General features: G+C 40.6%; 1 protein-coding gene across 3 annotated transcripts in view; it reads right to left on the bottom strand.

Annotated features, from left to right (window-relative positions):
- Positions 1–17,096, bottom strand: part of LOC141162662 (uncharacterized) — an 83,563-nt gene that overhangs the window by 24,746 nt on the left and 41,721 nt on the right. For all 3 annotated transcript variants that reach the window (XM_073648998.1, XM_073648999.1, XM_073649000.1), the window contains exons 2-5: positions 10,831–11,033; positions 6,114–6,311; positions 5,822–5,910; positions 1,658–1,922 (exon numbers count right to left, since the gene is read on the bottom strand). In XM_073648998.1, coding sequence (XP_073505099.1) covers positions 1,658–1,922; positions 5,822–5,910; positions 6,114–6,311; positions 10,831–11,033 — 755 coding nt within the window. The remainder of the gene's footprint in view (positions 1–1,657; positions 1,923–5,821; positions 5,911–6,113; positions 6,312–10,830; positions 11,034–17,096) is intronic.

The following is a 17,096-nucleotide window of genomic DNA, read 5'->3' as shown; positions in this document are numbered from 1 at the left end:
ATGATATAATCTAAAATCTAAAAGTATATTCACTGTATAATCTATGTTATAATCTATAATATAATCTAAGATCTAAAAGTATATTCACTGTATAATCTATGTTATAATCTATGATATAATCTAAAATCTAAAAGTATATTCACTGTATAATCTATGTTATAATCTATAATATAATCTAAGATCTAAAAGTATATTCACTGTATAATCTATGTTATAATCTATGATATAATTTAAGATCTAACAGTATATTCACTTTATAATCTGCAGTATAATCTATGTTATAATCTATGATATAATCTAAAATCTAAAAGTATATTCACTGTATAATCTATGTTATAATCTATGATATTATCTAAGATCTAACAGTATATTCACTTTATAATCTGCAGTATAATCTATGTTATAATCTATGATATATAATACAGCACAATCTGTGGTACAATCTACATTCTAATCTATAGTATAAAATCTACTTATAATATTCTAGATCATAATCGATGTGATCGAATCAGGAGCATAATCTTTCTTCAGCATCAAAGTGGTGACTCTGGGTCAGTTTGAAGACCCCACATTAATTGACGAGGGATACTGGAAGCAAGGATCACCAAGCTACGACTTGTCTACTGTGGACACATTATATGAAGAGAGCGATCACTGGAGAAGGACATCATGGTCGGAAGAATAGAAGGAACAAGGCGAAGAGGAAGAGCAGCAACCCGATGGCTTGATAATGTCAAGATAGTGAGGAGAAGACCCTGGTGGACCTATCTAGGCTGCACAACATAGACTTTCCTACAGATCATTCATCCATCAAGTCACCACGGCTCGAGATCAAGCTGAAGGCCGTTAAATAAATATTAATACACCAGGTTAAAAATAAAGCCACCAAGAGTACCCAGACTCTTCAGAAAAGCTAAAGCATAATCTATGGCTTGATAATGTCAAGATAGTGTGGAGAAGAACCTGGTGGACCTATCTAGGCTGCACAATATAGACTTTCCTACAGATCATTCATCCATCAAGCCACCACGGCTCGAGATCAAGCTGAAGGCCGTTAAATAAATATTAATACACCAGGTCACAATAAAGCCACCAAGAGTACCCAGACTCTTCAGAAAAGCTAAAGCATAATCTATGGCTTGATAATGTCAAGATAGTGAGGAGAAGACCCTGGTGGACCTATCTAGGCTCCACAACATAGACTTTCCTACAGATCATTCATCGATCAAGTCACCATGGCTCGAGATCAAGCTGAAGGTCGTTAAATAAATATTAATACACCAGGTTAAAAATAAAGCCACCAAGAATACCCCGACTCTTCAGAAAAGCTAAAGCATAATCTATGGCATAATCTTTGACAGTATAATCTACAGTATTACACAGCCAGTCATGGTCAATCAATATCCTCCGACACTATGGAGAAGTGCGGGGGGACCCAGATGATACCATGATGACCTATATGTCCGGGCTCTGACCGTGATGGGAGAACCTTCCCTACAGGTCAGTGATAGCGCCAGACATACAGAAATAAAGAGACATAAGGGGAGCTACTGACACCGTAATTCGGCCTGTAGGACCAGTCTGCGGCTATTACTGTGAGGCCCAGGACCTAGGTGGAGGCGTCTTTCTCGGAGCTGGTATGGGTCACAGTATTTACCTTTCAGCTTCTTGATATATTGTTGGTCTGAATTCTTCTCTGTAATCTTCTGGAAGTTTTCCTTGGTGAAGTGCAGGATGCACGTGAGGACGGTCCCCTTCTCTTTGGGTAGGAAGTTCTTAATTTCTGAGATCTGGCAGGATGTAAAATCCACTTTCTCATTGTCTGTCAGCAGCGGTCCCAGCCAGTGGACCTCCTTCTGGGTGGAATCTCGGTTTAAGTTGTCGTTGACGCTTCCTCTCTTTTGATCTCGTTTATTTTTTTCCTAATGGAGAAATAACATCTAAGATTGGATAAATACATCCCACCGTCCCTGGAGAAGCTGTAGACACATTTACATCACTGAAGAAAGACGACCCCTCCGGACCCCCACACATCATATAATCATTAATTGCTTGTTGATCAACAGAAGAAATATCGGAGTTACAATATAATCTGCTGTGTTGTATCTCGCTGTCGTGTCCTGAAATCCTGGGACACAACCTCAACGACAGGTTCTGGGGCCAATGCTTCTCTGAGGGTCTACAATGACTTTTTTAAGGCCTAAATCCGAGAGGGCGATCAGTGACGATTTGGTCACACCGGACTCATCTCTCACGGGATGGATCCGGAGATGTTTTTAAATGGACATTTTTGTAGAAATGCCGGAGATCCATTTAAAAATCCACGGTACTGAATTCATAGGATGGGCAAAAAAGATAAACCTTTCTGTAATCGGGATGATCGGCCCGTACCTGGACCTCTGCCACCACAGGACCACTCTCACCACACGGGCCACAGCATTTCACAGCTGAAATTTCAGGCGATTGAGAAAGAGCCATTGCCGTGCCGAGGAGGAGAGAGTGGCATCTAACCTTGAAAAGAAGAGGAGTATACTGGATCCTTGATCTTCCAACATGGAACCCAAAGGTCTCAATAAGGAGCATGAGATTCAGCCTCATTTCATTTGTCTTCATTCGATCTCTGTCTGACCACTGATGTTAAACTGCTTTATACTTATATATCTGATTCCTCCTTATTACTTTGCCGCATTGCAGGGTTTTAATGTCATATATATATATATATAGATTACACTTCTGATAACATCATTCAGTACGTCCTTCCCGGCTGCTGGATCTTGTGCTATGTCACATCCATTCCATTCACCGTGACACGAATCTGTCACAGTCGTCCATACCTATGCCATAGCTGCACACTTACTCGTCTCTCTGCTGGACACATTATGAATCCCTTATGTCAGGACATGGTCTTCTGGAGCCACCGTACAGGTTACATTTATCTATCAACGTCAATGGCTGCCCACTCTCCCCAGTCCCGCAAGCTCGCTGCCTCGGGGTAACCCTTGACTCTGATCTCTCCTTTAAACCACATATCCAAGCCCTTTCCACTTCCTGCCGACTCCAACTCAAAAATATCTCCCGGATCCGCACATTCCTCAAGAATCTGCAAAAACACTAGTGCACGCCCTCATCATCTCCCGCCTCGACTACTGCAACCTCCTGCTCTGTGGCCTCCCCTCTAACACTCTTGTGCCCCTCCAATCCATCCTAAACTCTGCAGCCCGACTAATCCACCTGTCCCCCCGCTATTCCCCGGCCTCTCCTCTCTGTCAATCTCTTCACTGGCTCCCCATTGCCCAGAGACTCCAGTTCAAGACCCTAACCATGGCATACAAAGCCATCCACAACCTGTCTCCTCCATACATCTGTGACCTAGTCTCCCTGTACATACCTGCACGCAGCCTCCGATCCTCACAAGATCTCCTTCTCTACTCCCCTCTTATCTCCTCCTCCCACAATCGCATACAAGATTTCTCCCGTGCATCCCCCCTACTCTGGAACTCTCTACCCCAACATATCAGACTCTCGCCTACTATGGAAACCTTCAAAAAGAACCTGAAGACCGACCTTTTCCGACAAGCCTACAACCTGCAGTAACCACCGCTCCACCATACCGCTGCACGACCTCCTCTACCCTCACCTACTGTATCCTCACCCATCCCTTGTAGACTGTGAGCCCTCGCGGGCAGGGTCCTCGCTCCACCATACCGCTGCACGACCAGCTCTACCCTCACCTACTGTATCCTCACCCATCCCTTGTAGACTGTGAGCCCTCGCGAGCAGGGTCCTCGCTACACCATACCGCTGCACGACCAGCTCTACCCTCACCTACTGTATCCTCACCCATCCCTTGTAGATTGTGAGCCCTCGCGGGCAGGGTCCTCGCTCCACCATACCGCTGCACGACCAGCTCTACCCTCACCTACTGTATCCTCACCCATCCCTTGTAGATTGTGAGCCCTCGCGGGCAGGGTCCTCGCTCCACCATACCGCTGCACGACCAGCTCTACCCTCACCTACTGTACCCTCACCCATCCCCTGTAGACTGTGAGCCCTCGCGGGCAGGGTCCTCGCTCAACCATACCGCTGCACGACCAGCTCTACCCTCACCTACTGTATCCTCACCCATCCCTTGTAGATTGTGAGCCCTCGCGGGCAGGGTCCTCGCTCCACCATACCGCTGCACGACCAGCTCTACCCTCACCTACTGTATCCTCACCCATCCCCTGTAGACTGTGAGCCCTCGCGGGCAGGATCCTCGCTCCACCATACCACTGCACGACCAGCTCTACCCTCACCTACTGTATCCTCACCCATCCCTTGTAGATTGTGAGCCCTCGCGGGCAGGGTCCTCGCTCCACCATACCGCTGCACGACCAGCTCTACCCTCACCTACTGTATCCTCACCCATCCCCTGTAGACTGTGAGCCCTCGCGGGCAGGATCCTCGCTACACCATACCGCTGCACGACCAGCTCTACCCTCACCTACTGTATCCTCACCCATCCCTTGTAGATTGTGAGCCCTCGCGGGCAGGGTCCTCGCTACACCATACCGCTGCATGACCAGCTCTGCCCTCACCTACTGTATCCTCACCCATCCCTTGTAGATTGTGAGCCCTCGCGGGCAGGGTCCTCGCTCAACCATACCGCTGCACGACCAGCTCTACCCTCACCTACTGTATCCTCACCCATCCCTTGTAGATTGTGAGCCCTCGCGGGCAGGGTCCTCGCTCCACCATACCGCTGCACGACCAGCTCTACCCTCACCTACTGTATCCTCACCCATCCCCTGTAGACTGTGAGCCCTCGCGGGCAGGATCCTCGCTCCACCATACCACTGCACGACCAGCTCTACCCTCACCTACTGTATCCTCACCCATCCCTTGTAGATTGTGAGCCCTCGCGGGCAGGGTCCTCGCTCCACCATACCGCTGCACGACCAGCTCTACCCTCACCTACTGTATCCTCACCCATCCCCTGTAGACTGTGAGCCCTCGCGGGCAGGGTCCTCGCTCCTCCTGTACCAGTCGCTGTGACGTTTTGTTAAAGATCATTGTAATTGTTCATGTATGTATACCCCTATCACATGTAAAGCGCCATGGAATAAATGGCGCTATAATAATAAACAATAATAATCTCACACCTGTAGTAATTATCTATGTATGCTCCCTTATAGCGCATAATGTATTTGCCCTTAATTCAGCCATATTGGCACTTTACACGTATCAGCCTTATGGTCTCCAGCCATATTCCATAGGTTTTGATGTTTGGCTGACCCAAAGTTCTATATATTTCACCAGTTGTTTATTTAATTCTTTTAGATCATTATTTTCAAATTTTGATTAGATTTCTTTTTGCATTTTTATGTTTATATTCTATCAGAAGAAGATCTAAGTTATTGAGCAAATCATTATACATGTTGGACGGCAAGTAGGTATCACTTCTATGTTCAACAAAGGGCCTAGTTATACAGATTTATAATAAGTAATAAGACTATTAGAGCGCCACCTTTTTGGAGTGCTATTATCTACATTTACTTTTATGAAACTTGTCATTTATTGCCTGGTATTCTTTAGTGTAGTTGCTCTTACTATGAAGAATCCTTCCCTTAATGATGATGGAGCTGTCTCCACACATACATAATACCACACAACACTTTCTACAGTTATTGAGATAAACAATGGAATGTAGCAGGTCTTGAAAATAATTTTTGGTATCCCAGGATTTCTTGCACCTTCATATTGCGCTTGCTTTTGCAGCCTCTGCTTGGCATTGAGTGCTGGAGGTAACATCTGCAGGATATATAATGTGCAGTAAACGTACTTTTTTCTGGTTCTTGTGGATGTCTGACATAGAAACAAATTTCACTTGATGCCTCTGTTTTCCCTTTAAAGTCATCTCCTTCTGATAATCTGGAAATTAGAGAAAGTGAGTGAGGAAGGTCAGCTATGAATAAGATGGACGGCGGACAGCGACAAAGAACGGTCCATGCGATTCCCAGGTCCGAGCTGCACGGCTGGACACACCGCCCAGTCACCATCACATCACCAGGGGAGAAGGAAGCCAACAACAGGGTCTCTCCATGTCTGCCCATACAGCGACGTCCTTCACTCACCTCTGAGTACAATGTCCCGGATCTGCTGTATCTTCCTCCACGTCTCCTGCAGCCGGGGGTCTCGGAGAACCCACTGCAGCTCTGACTGTGTGAACATGTGCAGCTCACACTGAGGAGATCGGACGACGTCCCACCCCGATCTGACCTCATTCTCCAATGTCTGGATGTCCCCGATCACCACAATCACTTTCTCATATCCTGGACAAGATGAGCGGCAAAAAGAGAGGAAAGATGCAAAAAATTATCTATTATCTATCATCTATCTATCATCTATTATCTATCTATCATCTATCATCTATCTATTATCTATCTATTATCTATCTATTATCTATCATCTATCTATTATCTATCTATTATCTATCATCTATCTATCATCTATCTATTATCTATCTATTATCTATCATCTATTATCTATCTATTATCTATCTATTATCTATCTATTATCTATTATCTATCATCTATCTATTATCTATCTATTATCTATCTATCATCTATCATCTATCTATTATCTATCTATTATCTATCTATTATCTATCTATTATCTATCATCTATCTATTATCTATCTATTATCTATTATCTATCTATCATCTATCTATCATCTATCATCTATCTATTATCTATCTATCATCTATCTATCATCTATCTATTATATATCTATTATCTATCATCTATCTATCATCTATCTATCATCTATCTATTATATATCTATTATCTATCATCTATCTATCATCTATCTATTATCTATCATCTATATATCATCTATCATCTATCTATTATCTATCTATCATCTATCTATCATCTATCTATTATATATCTATTATCTATCATCTATCTATCATCTATCTATCATCTATCTATTATATATCTATTACCTATCATCTATCATCTATCTATTATCTATCATCTATCTATCATCTATCTATCATCTATCTATTATATATCTATTATCTATCATCTATTATCTATCATCTATCTATTATCTATCATCTATCATCTGTCATCTATCTATTATCTATCTATCATCTATCTATCATCTATCTATTATCTATCTATCATCTATCTATCATCTATCTATTATATATCTATTATCTATCATCTATCTATCATCTATCTATCATCTATCTATCATCTATCTATTATATATCTATTATCTATCATCTATCTATCATCTATCTATTATCTATCATCTATTTATCATCTATCTATCATCTATCTATTATATATCTATTATCTATCATCTATCTATCATCTATCTATCATCTATCTATTATCTATCATCTATCATCTATTATCTATCATTTATCATCTATTATCTATCATCTATCATCTATCTATTATCTATTATCTATCATCTATCATCTATCTATCATCTATTATCTATCATCTATCTATCATCTATCTAATATCTATCTATCATCTATCTATTATCTGTCTATTATCTATCTATCATCTATCTATTATCTATCATCTATCTATCATCTATCTATTATCTATCTATTATCTATCATCTATCTATTATCTATCTATTATCTATCTATCTATTATCTATCTATTATCTATGTATCATCTATCATTTATCTATTATCTATTATCTATCTATTATCTATTATCTATCTATTATCTATCTATCATCTATCATTTATCTATTATCTATCTATTATCTATCTATCTATTATCTATCTATTATATATCTATCATCTATCATCTATCTATCATCTATCTATCATCTATCTATCATCTATCTAATATCTATCTGTCATCTATCTATTATCGATCTATTATCTATCATCTATCTATCATCTATCTAATATCTATCTATCATCTATCTATTATCTATCTATTATCTATCATCTATCTATTATCTATCTATTATCTATCATCTATCTATTATCTATCATCTATCTATTATCTATCTATTATCTATTATCTATCTATCATCTATCTATTATCTATCTATTATCTATCATCTATCTATTATCTATCTATCATCTATCTATCATCTATCATCTATCTATTATCTATCTATCATCTATCTATCATCTATCTATTATATATCTATTATCTATCATCTATCTATCATCTATCTATCATCTATCTATTATATATCTATTATCTATCATCTATCTATCATCTATCTATTATCTATCATCTATCTATCATCTATCTATCATCTATCTATTATATATTTATTATCTATCATCTATCTATCATCTATCATCTATCTATCATATATCTATTATCTATCATCTATCATCTATTATCTATCATCTATTATCTATCATCTATCATCTATCTATTATCTATTATCTATCATCTATCATCTATCTATCATCTATCTATTATCTATCATCTATCTATCATCTATCTAATATCTATCTATCATCTACTATTATCTGTCTATTATCTATCTATCATCTATCATCTATCTATTATCTATCATCTATCTATCATCTATCTATTATCTATCTATTATCTATCTATTATCTATCTATCTATTATCTATCTATTATCTATGTATCATCTATCATTTATCTATTATCTATTATCTATCTATTATCTATCTATCTATTATCTATCTATCTATCATCTATCATTTATCTATTATCTATCTATTATCTATCTATCTATTATCTATCTATTATCTATGTATCATCTATCATTTATCTATTATCTATCTATTATCTATCTATCTATTATCTATCTATTATCTATCTATCATCTATCATTTATCTATTATCTATCTATTATCTATCTATCTATTATCTATCTATTATCTATCTATCATCTATCATTTATCTATTATCTATCTATTATCTATCTATCTATTATCTATCTATTATATATCTATCATCTATCATCTATCTATTATCTATCTATCATCTATCTAATATCTATCTATTATCTATCTATTATCTATCATCTATCTATCATCTATCTAATATCTATCTATCATCTATCTATTATCTATCTATTATCTATCATCTATCTATTATCTATCTATTATCTATCATCTATCTATTATCTATCATCTATCTATTATCTATCTATTATCTTTCTATTATCTATTATCTATCTATTATCTATCTATTATCTATCTATTATCTATCTATTATCTATCATCTATCTATTATCTATTATCTATCTATTATATATCTATCATCTATCATCTATCTATCATCTATCTATCATCTATCTAATATCTATCTGTCATCTATCTATTATCTATCTATTATCTATCATCTATCTATCATCTATCTAATATCTATCTATCATCTATCTATTATCTATCTATTATCTATCATCTACCTATCATCTATCTATTATCTATTATCTATCTATTATATATCATCTATCTATTATCTATAATCTATCTATTATCTATCTATCTATTATCTATCTATTATCTATCATCTATCATTTATCTATTATCTATCTATTATCTATCTATCTTTTATATATCTATCTATTATCTATCTATTATCTATATATCATCTATCATTTATCTATCATCAGTCATCTATCTATTATCTATTATATATATATTATCTATCTATCATCTATCTATTATCTATCTATTATCTATCTATCATCTATTTATTATCTATTATCTATCATCTATCTATCATCTATCTATTATCTATCATCTATCTATTATCTATCATCTATCTATCATCTATCTATTATCTATCATCTATCTATCATCTATCATCTATCATCTATCATCTATCTATTATCTATCTATTATCTATTATCTATCAATTATCTATCAATTATCTATTTATTATCTATCTATTATCTATCATCTATCTATCATCTATCTATTATCTATCTATCATCTATTTATTATCTATTATCTATCTATTATCTATCATCTATCTATCTATCTATTATCTATCTATTTTCTATCTATTATCTATCATCTATCTATCATCTATCTATTATCTATCTATTATCCATCTATTATCTATCCATTATCTATCATCTATCTATCATCTATCTATCATCTATTTTCTATCTATTATCTATCATCTATCTATTATCTATCTATCATCTATCATCTATCTATTATCTATTTATTATCTATCTATTATCTATCTATTATCTATCTATTATCTATCTATCATCTATCATCTATCTATCATCTATCTATTATCTATTTATTATCTATCTATTATCTATCTATTATCTATCTATTTTCTATCTATTATCTATCATCTATCTATTATCTATTTATTATCTATCTATTATCTATCTATTATCTATCTATTATCTATCTATCATCTATCATCTATCTATCATCTATCTATTATCTATTTATTATCTATCTATTATCTATCTATTTTCTATCTATTATCTATCATCTATCTATTATCTATTTATTATCTATCTATTATCTATCTATTATCTATCTATTTTCTATCTATTATCTATCATCTATCTATCATCTATCTATCATCTATCTATTATCTATTTATTATCTATCTATTATCTATCTATTTTCTATCTATTATCTATCATCTATCTATTATCTATCTATCATCTATCTATTATCTATCTATTATCTATTATCTATCATCTATCTATTATCTATCATCTATCTATTATCTATCTATTATCTATCATCTATCATGTATCTATTATCTATCTATTATCTATCATCTATCATGTATCTATTATCTATCTTTATCTTTCTCTTCCTTCTGTCCTTATACCAACCTTTCCAGTGTTCCATGTACTGTGCCATCTTTTCATAAGAGGATGAAGCAGTGTAGACTATGACTATGGCACAGTTCTCCACCTTCGCTTTCCAGTCTTCGATGGTAGTTGGAGTGATGAGTTGGCAGTCAGGGATGATGTTCCTCGTCCACTTCACCAGACTTTTCATACGATTGTCCTCTTCCGATGAGAAGATCATCGCTCTGAGAGAGGAGTACAACCGTCAAGGAGAGATTAGACCCTGTCCCTGTGGTCAGCGCTGTCACTCCCACACTTGTAAAAGGTTGAAAATGGTTCCCCATCCTCTAACAAAGATAAAGAGCTGATGCCATCTTTCATAGAAAATATTAATAATCTCTTTTCCCTCTGAAACCCCTCTCAGTCGTCCCTCCTCCCCTATACCATTTGTCAAAGGAGCAAGAGCTCGCAATCTAGAAGGCTGCTTCTATGCAAATGGTAGGGCTCAAAACAAGTGCAAAAGTCAATTACCCAGGCTAATTACCATACCAAATGGAGAGAACATGGGTGATGAATAGAATCTAGTGATGAGCAAGGACTAAAATGCTCGGGCCGAGCACATTGGACTATTCGGGTGCTCGACCTGAGCAACGAGCCCAATGTAAGTCTATGGGAAACTCCAGCATTTTTCAGGCGGCTCCCCCCGGCGGTCTGCAGAGAGCCTAAAAATTGCTCAAATCGATGGGAACAGTGCTCAAATGACATGGGAACAGCATGGGGAAGACCCCTGGAAGCATTTCTGACTCCCATATCACTGCTGTCAACAACGTGGTCAGAAAATTACGCCACTTTTACGGACTCACAATAAAACATACAAAAACAAAACTGAAACTGTTTTCCTGTGAAAAAAATGTTAAGCAACATCCTTTCCAGGGTAATGACTTGTATATAAGGCAAAATAAATAACCAAAAACAAAAATGCTTCTCCACACCTTGAGCTATGTTCACACGTAGCATTTTTGATGCGTTTTTGCACTTTTGCATTGCTTTCAACCAAGACAAATTCATTCACCAGGAAATGTCATTTTATCATTTTACAACCTTATCTGGCCATGTGGTGTGTGACACATGATCAGACACATGCGTACAGTGCTGAAAAGACATGGGAACAGGATGGGGAAGACCCCAGGAAGCATCTCTGACTCCCAGGTCACTGCCTAAAAGTGTGCCCATTAGAAGATGCCTCCCGCCATGCACCTGTCATTGCAGACTTGCAACAATCACCGTCCACGTCCTTTTCCCAGTGCAGTGTTCCGTTGTCTCTACCCCATTCCTTGGAATGCAAGCGCAAGGATGCAGCCAGCCACCCACCCATCCACAGGCTGCAATACTATACTGCCACATTTTTGACAGGTGCTTGCACTTGAAATGTGGCTCGTGGAGGTGGAAGCTTTTCACAACCTCATGGTGGTGGCCGGGTGTCCATACTCAATCCCCAGCCGTCACTATTTCTCCCGGTATTGTCTCCGCCTTCCACAAGCAAGGGTCCCTGAACATTACTGCTGGTACTTTTCTGTGGGAATCTGCTTGCCTCCTACCAGCCTGTAATATTTCCAGCAAACTATGGTACGACGCCATGGTATTAGCACTGCCCCCAGTACCAGTTGCGAAGCCATCCCCAAGTTCCTTTCAGGAATTTTATTTGGTAGACTGAGTGGCTGCCCAAATACATCAGTTTCTCACAAAGGAGCTGAAGATAGAGTGGCAGTAGGTGCAAGTTTCTCCAGCCTGTTAGATATCAGAGGATAAACAGCACCACATTGGATCAGTGGTTAGCACTGAAGCCTTGCAGTCCTGGGATCCTTGGTTCAAATCCCAGCAAAACCATCATCTGAAAGGACTTTGTATGTTCTCCCTGTGTTTGTTAAAGAGTGTCCGGGAAACTTTGCAGCAGCTATAGTGCTCTTGAGCGGGTGAGAAAGGTGAGCCCTCAGAATCAAATCCTCTGGTGGGCTCAATGTTTTTTAGTCTGACACAGCTTCTCAGTGGGAGTTGTATTTCACCACAGCCATATTCTTTAGCTCGGTGAAAGGTCTGGCATAGAGGGAAACCGTATCTACCCTGTCTGTCATTTCTCCGTCACCAGGTTCCCCCCATTGTCACACACGACCATGCCTCGCTGTATGTTCAGCGGTGAGAGCCACAGATCAAGCTGCTGTGTTACAGCTTTCAATAACTCTGCAGCGCTGGGCGGTTTGTCACCTAAGCACTAAGCATGTTATCTTCAGCACAGCCTGTTGCCGCATAGCCAAGGCAGTGCTGCAGTGCTGTCAGCTTGTGACTGATGTGGTCATTTCGGAGATGGCGGCCGAGCTGGAGGAGGAGGTGCAGGAGCTGAACAATGTGATTACATTGAGGTTACATTGGCGAATCTGGTTTTTATACTAAACAAATATCCTACTGTGTTTTTATTTATTTTTTTATTTTTTAAGACAAATGCATTCACCGGGAAATGTTATTTTAACATTTTACAACCTTATCTGGCCATGAGGTGTGTGACACATCATCAGACACATCCTGTTTCATTTATGATGTAGGGACTCTGAAATTCACAAAGCCTATTTTTATAAGGTCATCAGGCAGCCCTTACTATTCTTAAAGGGCCAGCAGTCTGCCCTCGCTATTGTTAGAGAGCCATCAGCCGGTTATGCTTTGTTGTTCCCATTATTAACGAGTGGGTCTCCTATACTGTTATTGCGTATGCAGTGACTGCAAGGGCTGCCAAAAATTTGGGGGAACTCCAATGCCCCTTGCAAGAGACGTAGAGGTTGGAGGGTCTCCTGAAAAAATTGTTCCCATTATTTGGAAGTGGGTCTCCCATAGTGTTTGCCTATGCAGTGAAGCAACGTCTGCCAAAAATTTGAAGGAACTCCAATGTCCCTTGCAATAAATGTAGAGGTCAGAGAACCTCCTAAAAACAATGTTTCCATTATTAGGAAGTGGGTCTCCCATACTGTTTGCCTATGCAGTGAAGCAACGGATGCCAAAAATTTGGAGGATCTCCAATGTCCCTTGTAAGAGACGTAGAGGTCAGAGAGCCTCCTAAAAACAATGTTCACATTATTTGGAAGGGTGTCTCCCATAGTGTTTGCCTATGCAGTGAAGCAACAGCTGGCAAAAATTTGGAGGAACTCCAATGCCCCTTGCAAGAGACGTAGATATGTTGATATGGGACTTATGGTGGTGATATGTTGGTGGAGGATGAGGATGCGGAGAAGAAGGAGGACAAGAGCAAATAGACAAAATCAAGAAGCGTATACCCATGTCTGGGTGTGAAGACAGAGGTGCATGGGAACAGAGTTAGACCTCCCCAAAAAAAGACACTGTATTTGAGTTTATGTTATGCTGGTATCATTCGGCGGTGTTAAGAAGTCTGGCCCAATCCAGCCCTTGTTAATTTTTATAAGAGTCAGCCTGTCAGCATTTTCAGTTGACAGGCGGATGCGCTTATCGGTTATAATTCCACCGGCGGCACTAAAAACCCGCTCTGACAAAACGCTGGCGGCAGGGCAGGCCTGGACCTCCAAGGCGTAGAGAGCCAGTTCATACCACGTGTCCAGCTTGGATACCCAATAATTATAAGGCACACGGGAATCATGGAGGACGTTGGTACGGTCGGCAAGGTACTCTCTCACCATCTTCTGAAACTTTGCACTCCTTGTGAGAGTACCCCGCGCCTCAGGACCTGTGCGATGGTAGAGTCTGAAAAAACTGGCCCAGAACTTTGACAGTGTTCCCCTGCCTCTGCTGGATTGCATTTGTGGCTCTCTCGCCTGTACTCCTTGGTTGTCCAATGAACTGTGACCTCTGCCGCCAGCGTTTTCAGATGGGAATTTTTTCACTAATTCCGCAACAAGGGCCTTCTCGTACTGCCCAATTTTATTAGGCCTGTCCTGCAAAGGAATAAGAGACACAAAGTTCTCCCTGTAGCGTGGGTCGGGTCTAGAAGCGTAACATAAACTCAGCCATGTGTGCCAGACTGCAAAGAGGCAAGACTTCGGTGTCCTCACCAAGAGGACAACAGACAAAGCTCTACTCCTCATCCTCCTCCTCTTACTCCTCCTCCATGTCCTCAGGCCATCCACACTAAACAGACAATATGACAGCTGTGCAGGTAGGACCGTCTATAGTGCATGGATCTAGCTCCTGTTTTTCCTCCTCCTCTTCCTCATTGTCACCCAATCCACGTTGGGATGAGATAAGGCTGGGCTGTGTGTAATCGCCCTGTATTGTTTCTTGCTCCATCTCATCGTGCTCCGCCTGCAATGCATCCTCTTTAAATGAGAGCAGAGTGCGTTTCAGAAGACAGAAGCAGGATGAATATGCTAATTATGGCGTCATCGCCGCTCACAATCTTGGTGGAGTCCTCAAAGTTTTGGAGGATGGTACATATATCTGACTTCCATGTCCACTCCTTAGGTTTTATGTGTGGAGTCTGACTGGAATACTGATGGCCTAGTTGATGCTGGTACTAAACAACTGCCCTCTTCTGCTCACAAATCCTTCCCAACATCTGCAATGTAGAGTTCCAAAGCGTGGGGGCATCGTAGATCAGTCGGTGAACTGGAAGCTGCAAAAGCTGCTGAAGCACGGCAAGTGTGGTGGAAGCTGTAGCTGACTTTCTAAAATGGGTACACAAGCGGCGTACTTTGACAAGCAGATCCAACAGATCTGGGTAGGATTAGAGAAACCGCTGAACCACGAGGTTAAGCACATGGGCCAGGCATGGTACGTGTGTGAGCTCGACTCGACTCAGAGCCGCCACCAGGTTCCGTCCATTGTCACATATGACCATGCCTGGCTGTAAGTTCAGCGGTGTCAGACACAGATCTGTCTGCTCTTTCAGAGCTGTCCACAGCTCTTCAGCATTGTGCGGTTTGTCACCTAAACATATTAGCTTCAGCACAACCTGTTGCCGCTTGGCTGAGGCAGTGCTGCAGTGCTTCCAGCTAGTGACTGATGTGGTCATTTCGGAGATGGAGGCTGAAGTGGAAGAGGAGGAGGAGGTGCAGGAGCTATAGAATGTGTGGGGCCCGCAATCCTTGGCGTCGGGAGGACGCATTCCATCCCAAGGTCTAACTGGTTCCCAGCTTCCACTATGTTAACCCAGTGTGCCGTCAGTGAGATGTTCTGTCCCTGCCCACAAGCACTTGTCCACGTGTCCGTGGTTAGGTGGACTTTCCCAGTAATTGCATTTTTCAGGGCACGGTTAATGTTGTGGGACATGTGCTTGTGTAATGCGGGAACGGCACACCAGGAGAAATAGTGGCGGCTGGGCACTGAGTGCCGAGGGATGGCCGCCGCCATCAGGTTGCGCAAAGCTTCCGTCTCCATAAGCCTAAAAGGCAACATTTCGAGCGCAAGCATTCGCGAAATGTGTGAATTTAGTAGTGTGGCCTGTGAGGCGTTAGCTGCGTATTTGCGCTTGCATTCCAAGAACTTCGGTAGGGACAACTGAACGCTACGCTGGGACAAGGGCGTGAACATGCTTGCTGATGGTGCTAGTTGAGAGTATTCAACAACAGGTGCAGGGCAGGAGGCATCTTGGCATGCGCCATGGACAGGGGATTGGCGTGCACGCACAACAGCGGAACAAGCAGTGGTGTCACCCGCAGACACTGTTGCTGGACCCTGGGGTTCGGCCCAGTTAGTCGGGAGCTTTGCTGACATGTGCCTGATCATGCCGGTAGTGGTCTGGCTAGTAGTTTTGCTACCCCTGCAGATGCTGGCCTGGCAGGTGGTGCAAATGGCCTTTTTGTGCTGCTGACTTCGCTCTGCATATACTATATCATCCACCACCTCGTCTTCCACTTCTGCACCCTGGTCCTCCTCCTGACTTCTTGGCAATTGTGTCTCATCATCAACCACCTCTTGTGACAGTTTCCCACCGTCGCCTTTGTGTGACCGTAGCTGCTCAAATATTTGGGCATCGCTACACGCGATCTCCTCTTGCCCCGCTTCAAGTGGACAGGGCGAGAAGCCCGAATCTATAAATGGAAAAGTGAACAGCTCTTCGGAGTGTCCAAGTGTGGGATCAGTTGTCTCTCGGTACTCGGCAAGGTGGGAGGAAGGAGGATCAGGGTGAGGAATATGCGGTCCAGACTCACGGCTACTGAGACTTGACCGTGTGGAAGACAGGGTGGTGGTGGTGGTGGCTAAGTGACTGGAAGAATTATCTGCTATCCAATCAATAACTTTTTGACACTGCTCTGGGTTCAATAGTGGTGTTGTCGAGTGACAAGATGTAA

The sequence above is a fragment of the Phyllobates terribilis genome, unplaced genomic scaffold (assembly GCF_046119375.1).
Source record: "Phyllobates terribilis strain yellow unplaced genomic scaffold, ASM4611937v1 Scaffold_9__5_contigs__length_417890890, whole genome shotgun sequence".
Taxonomy (NCBI): Eukaryota; Metazoa; Chordata; class Amphibia; order Anura; family Dendrobatidae; genus Phyllobates; species Phyllobates terribilis.
This window is presented reverse-complemented; position numbering and strand designations above follow the sequence as displayed.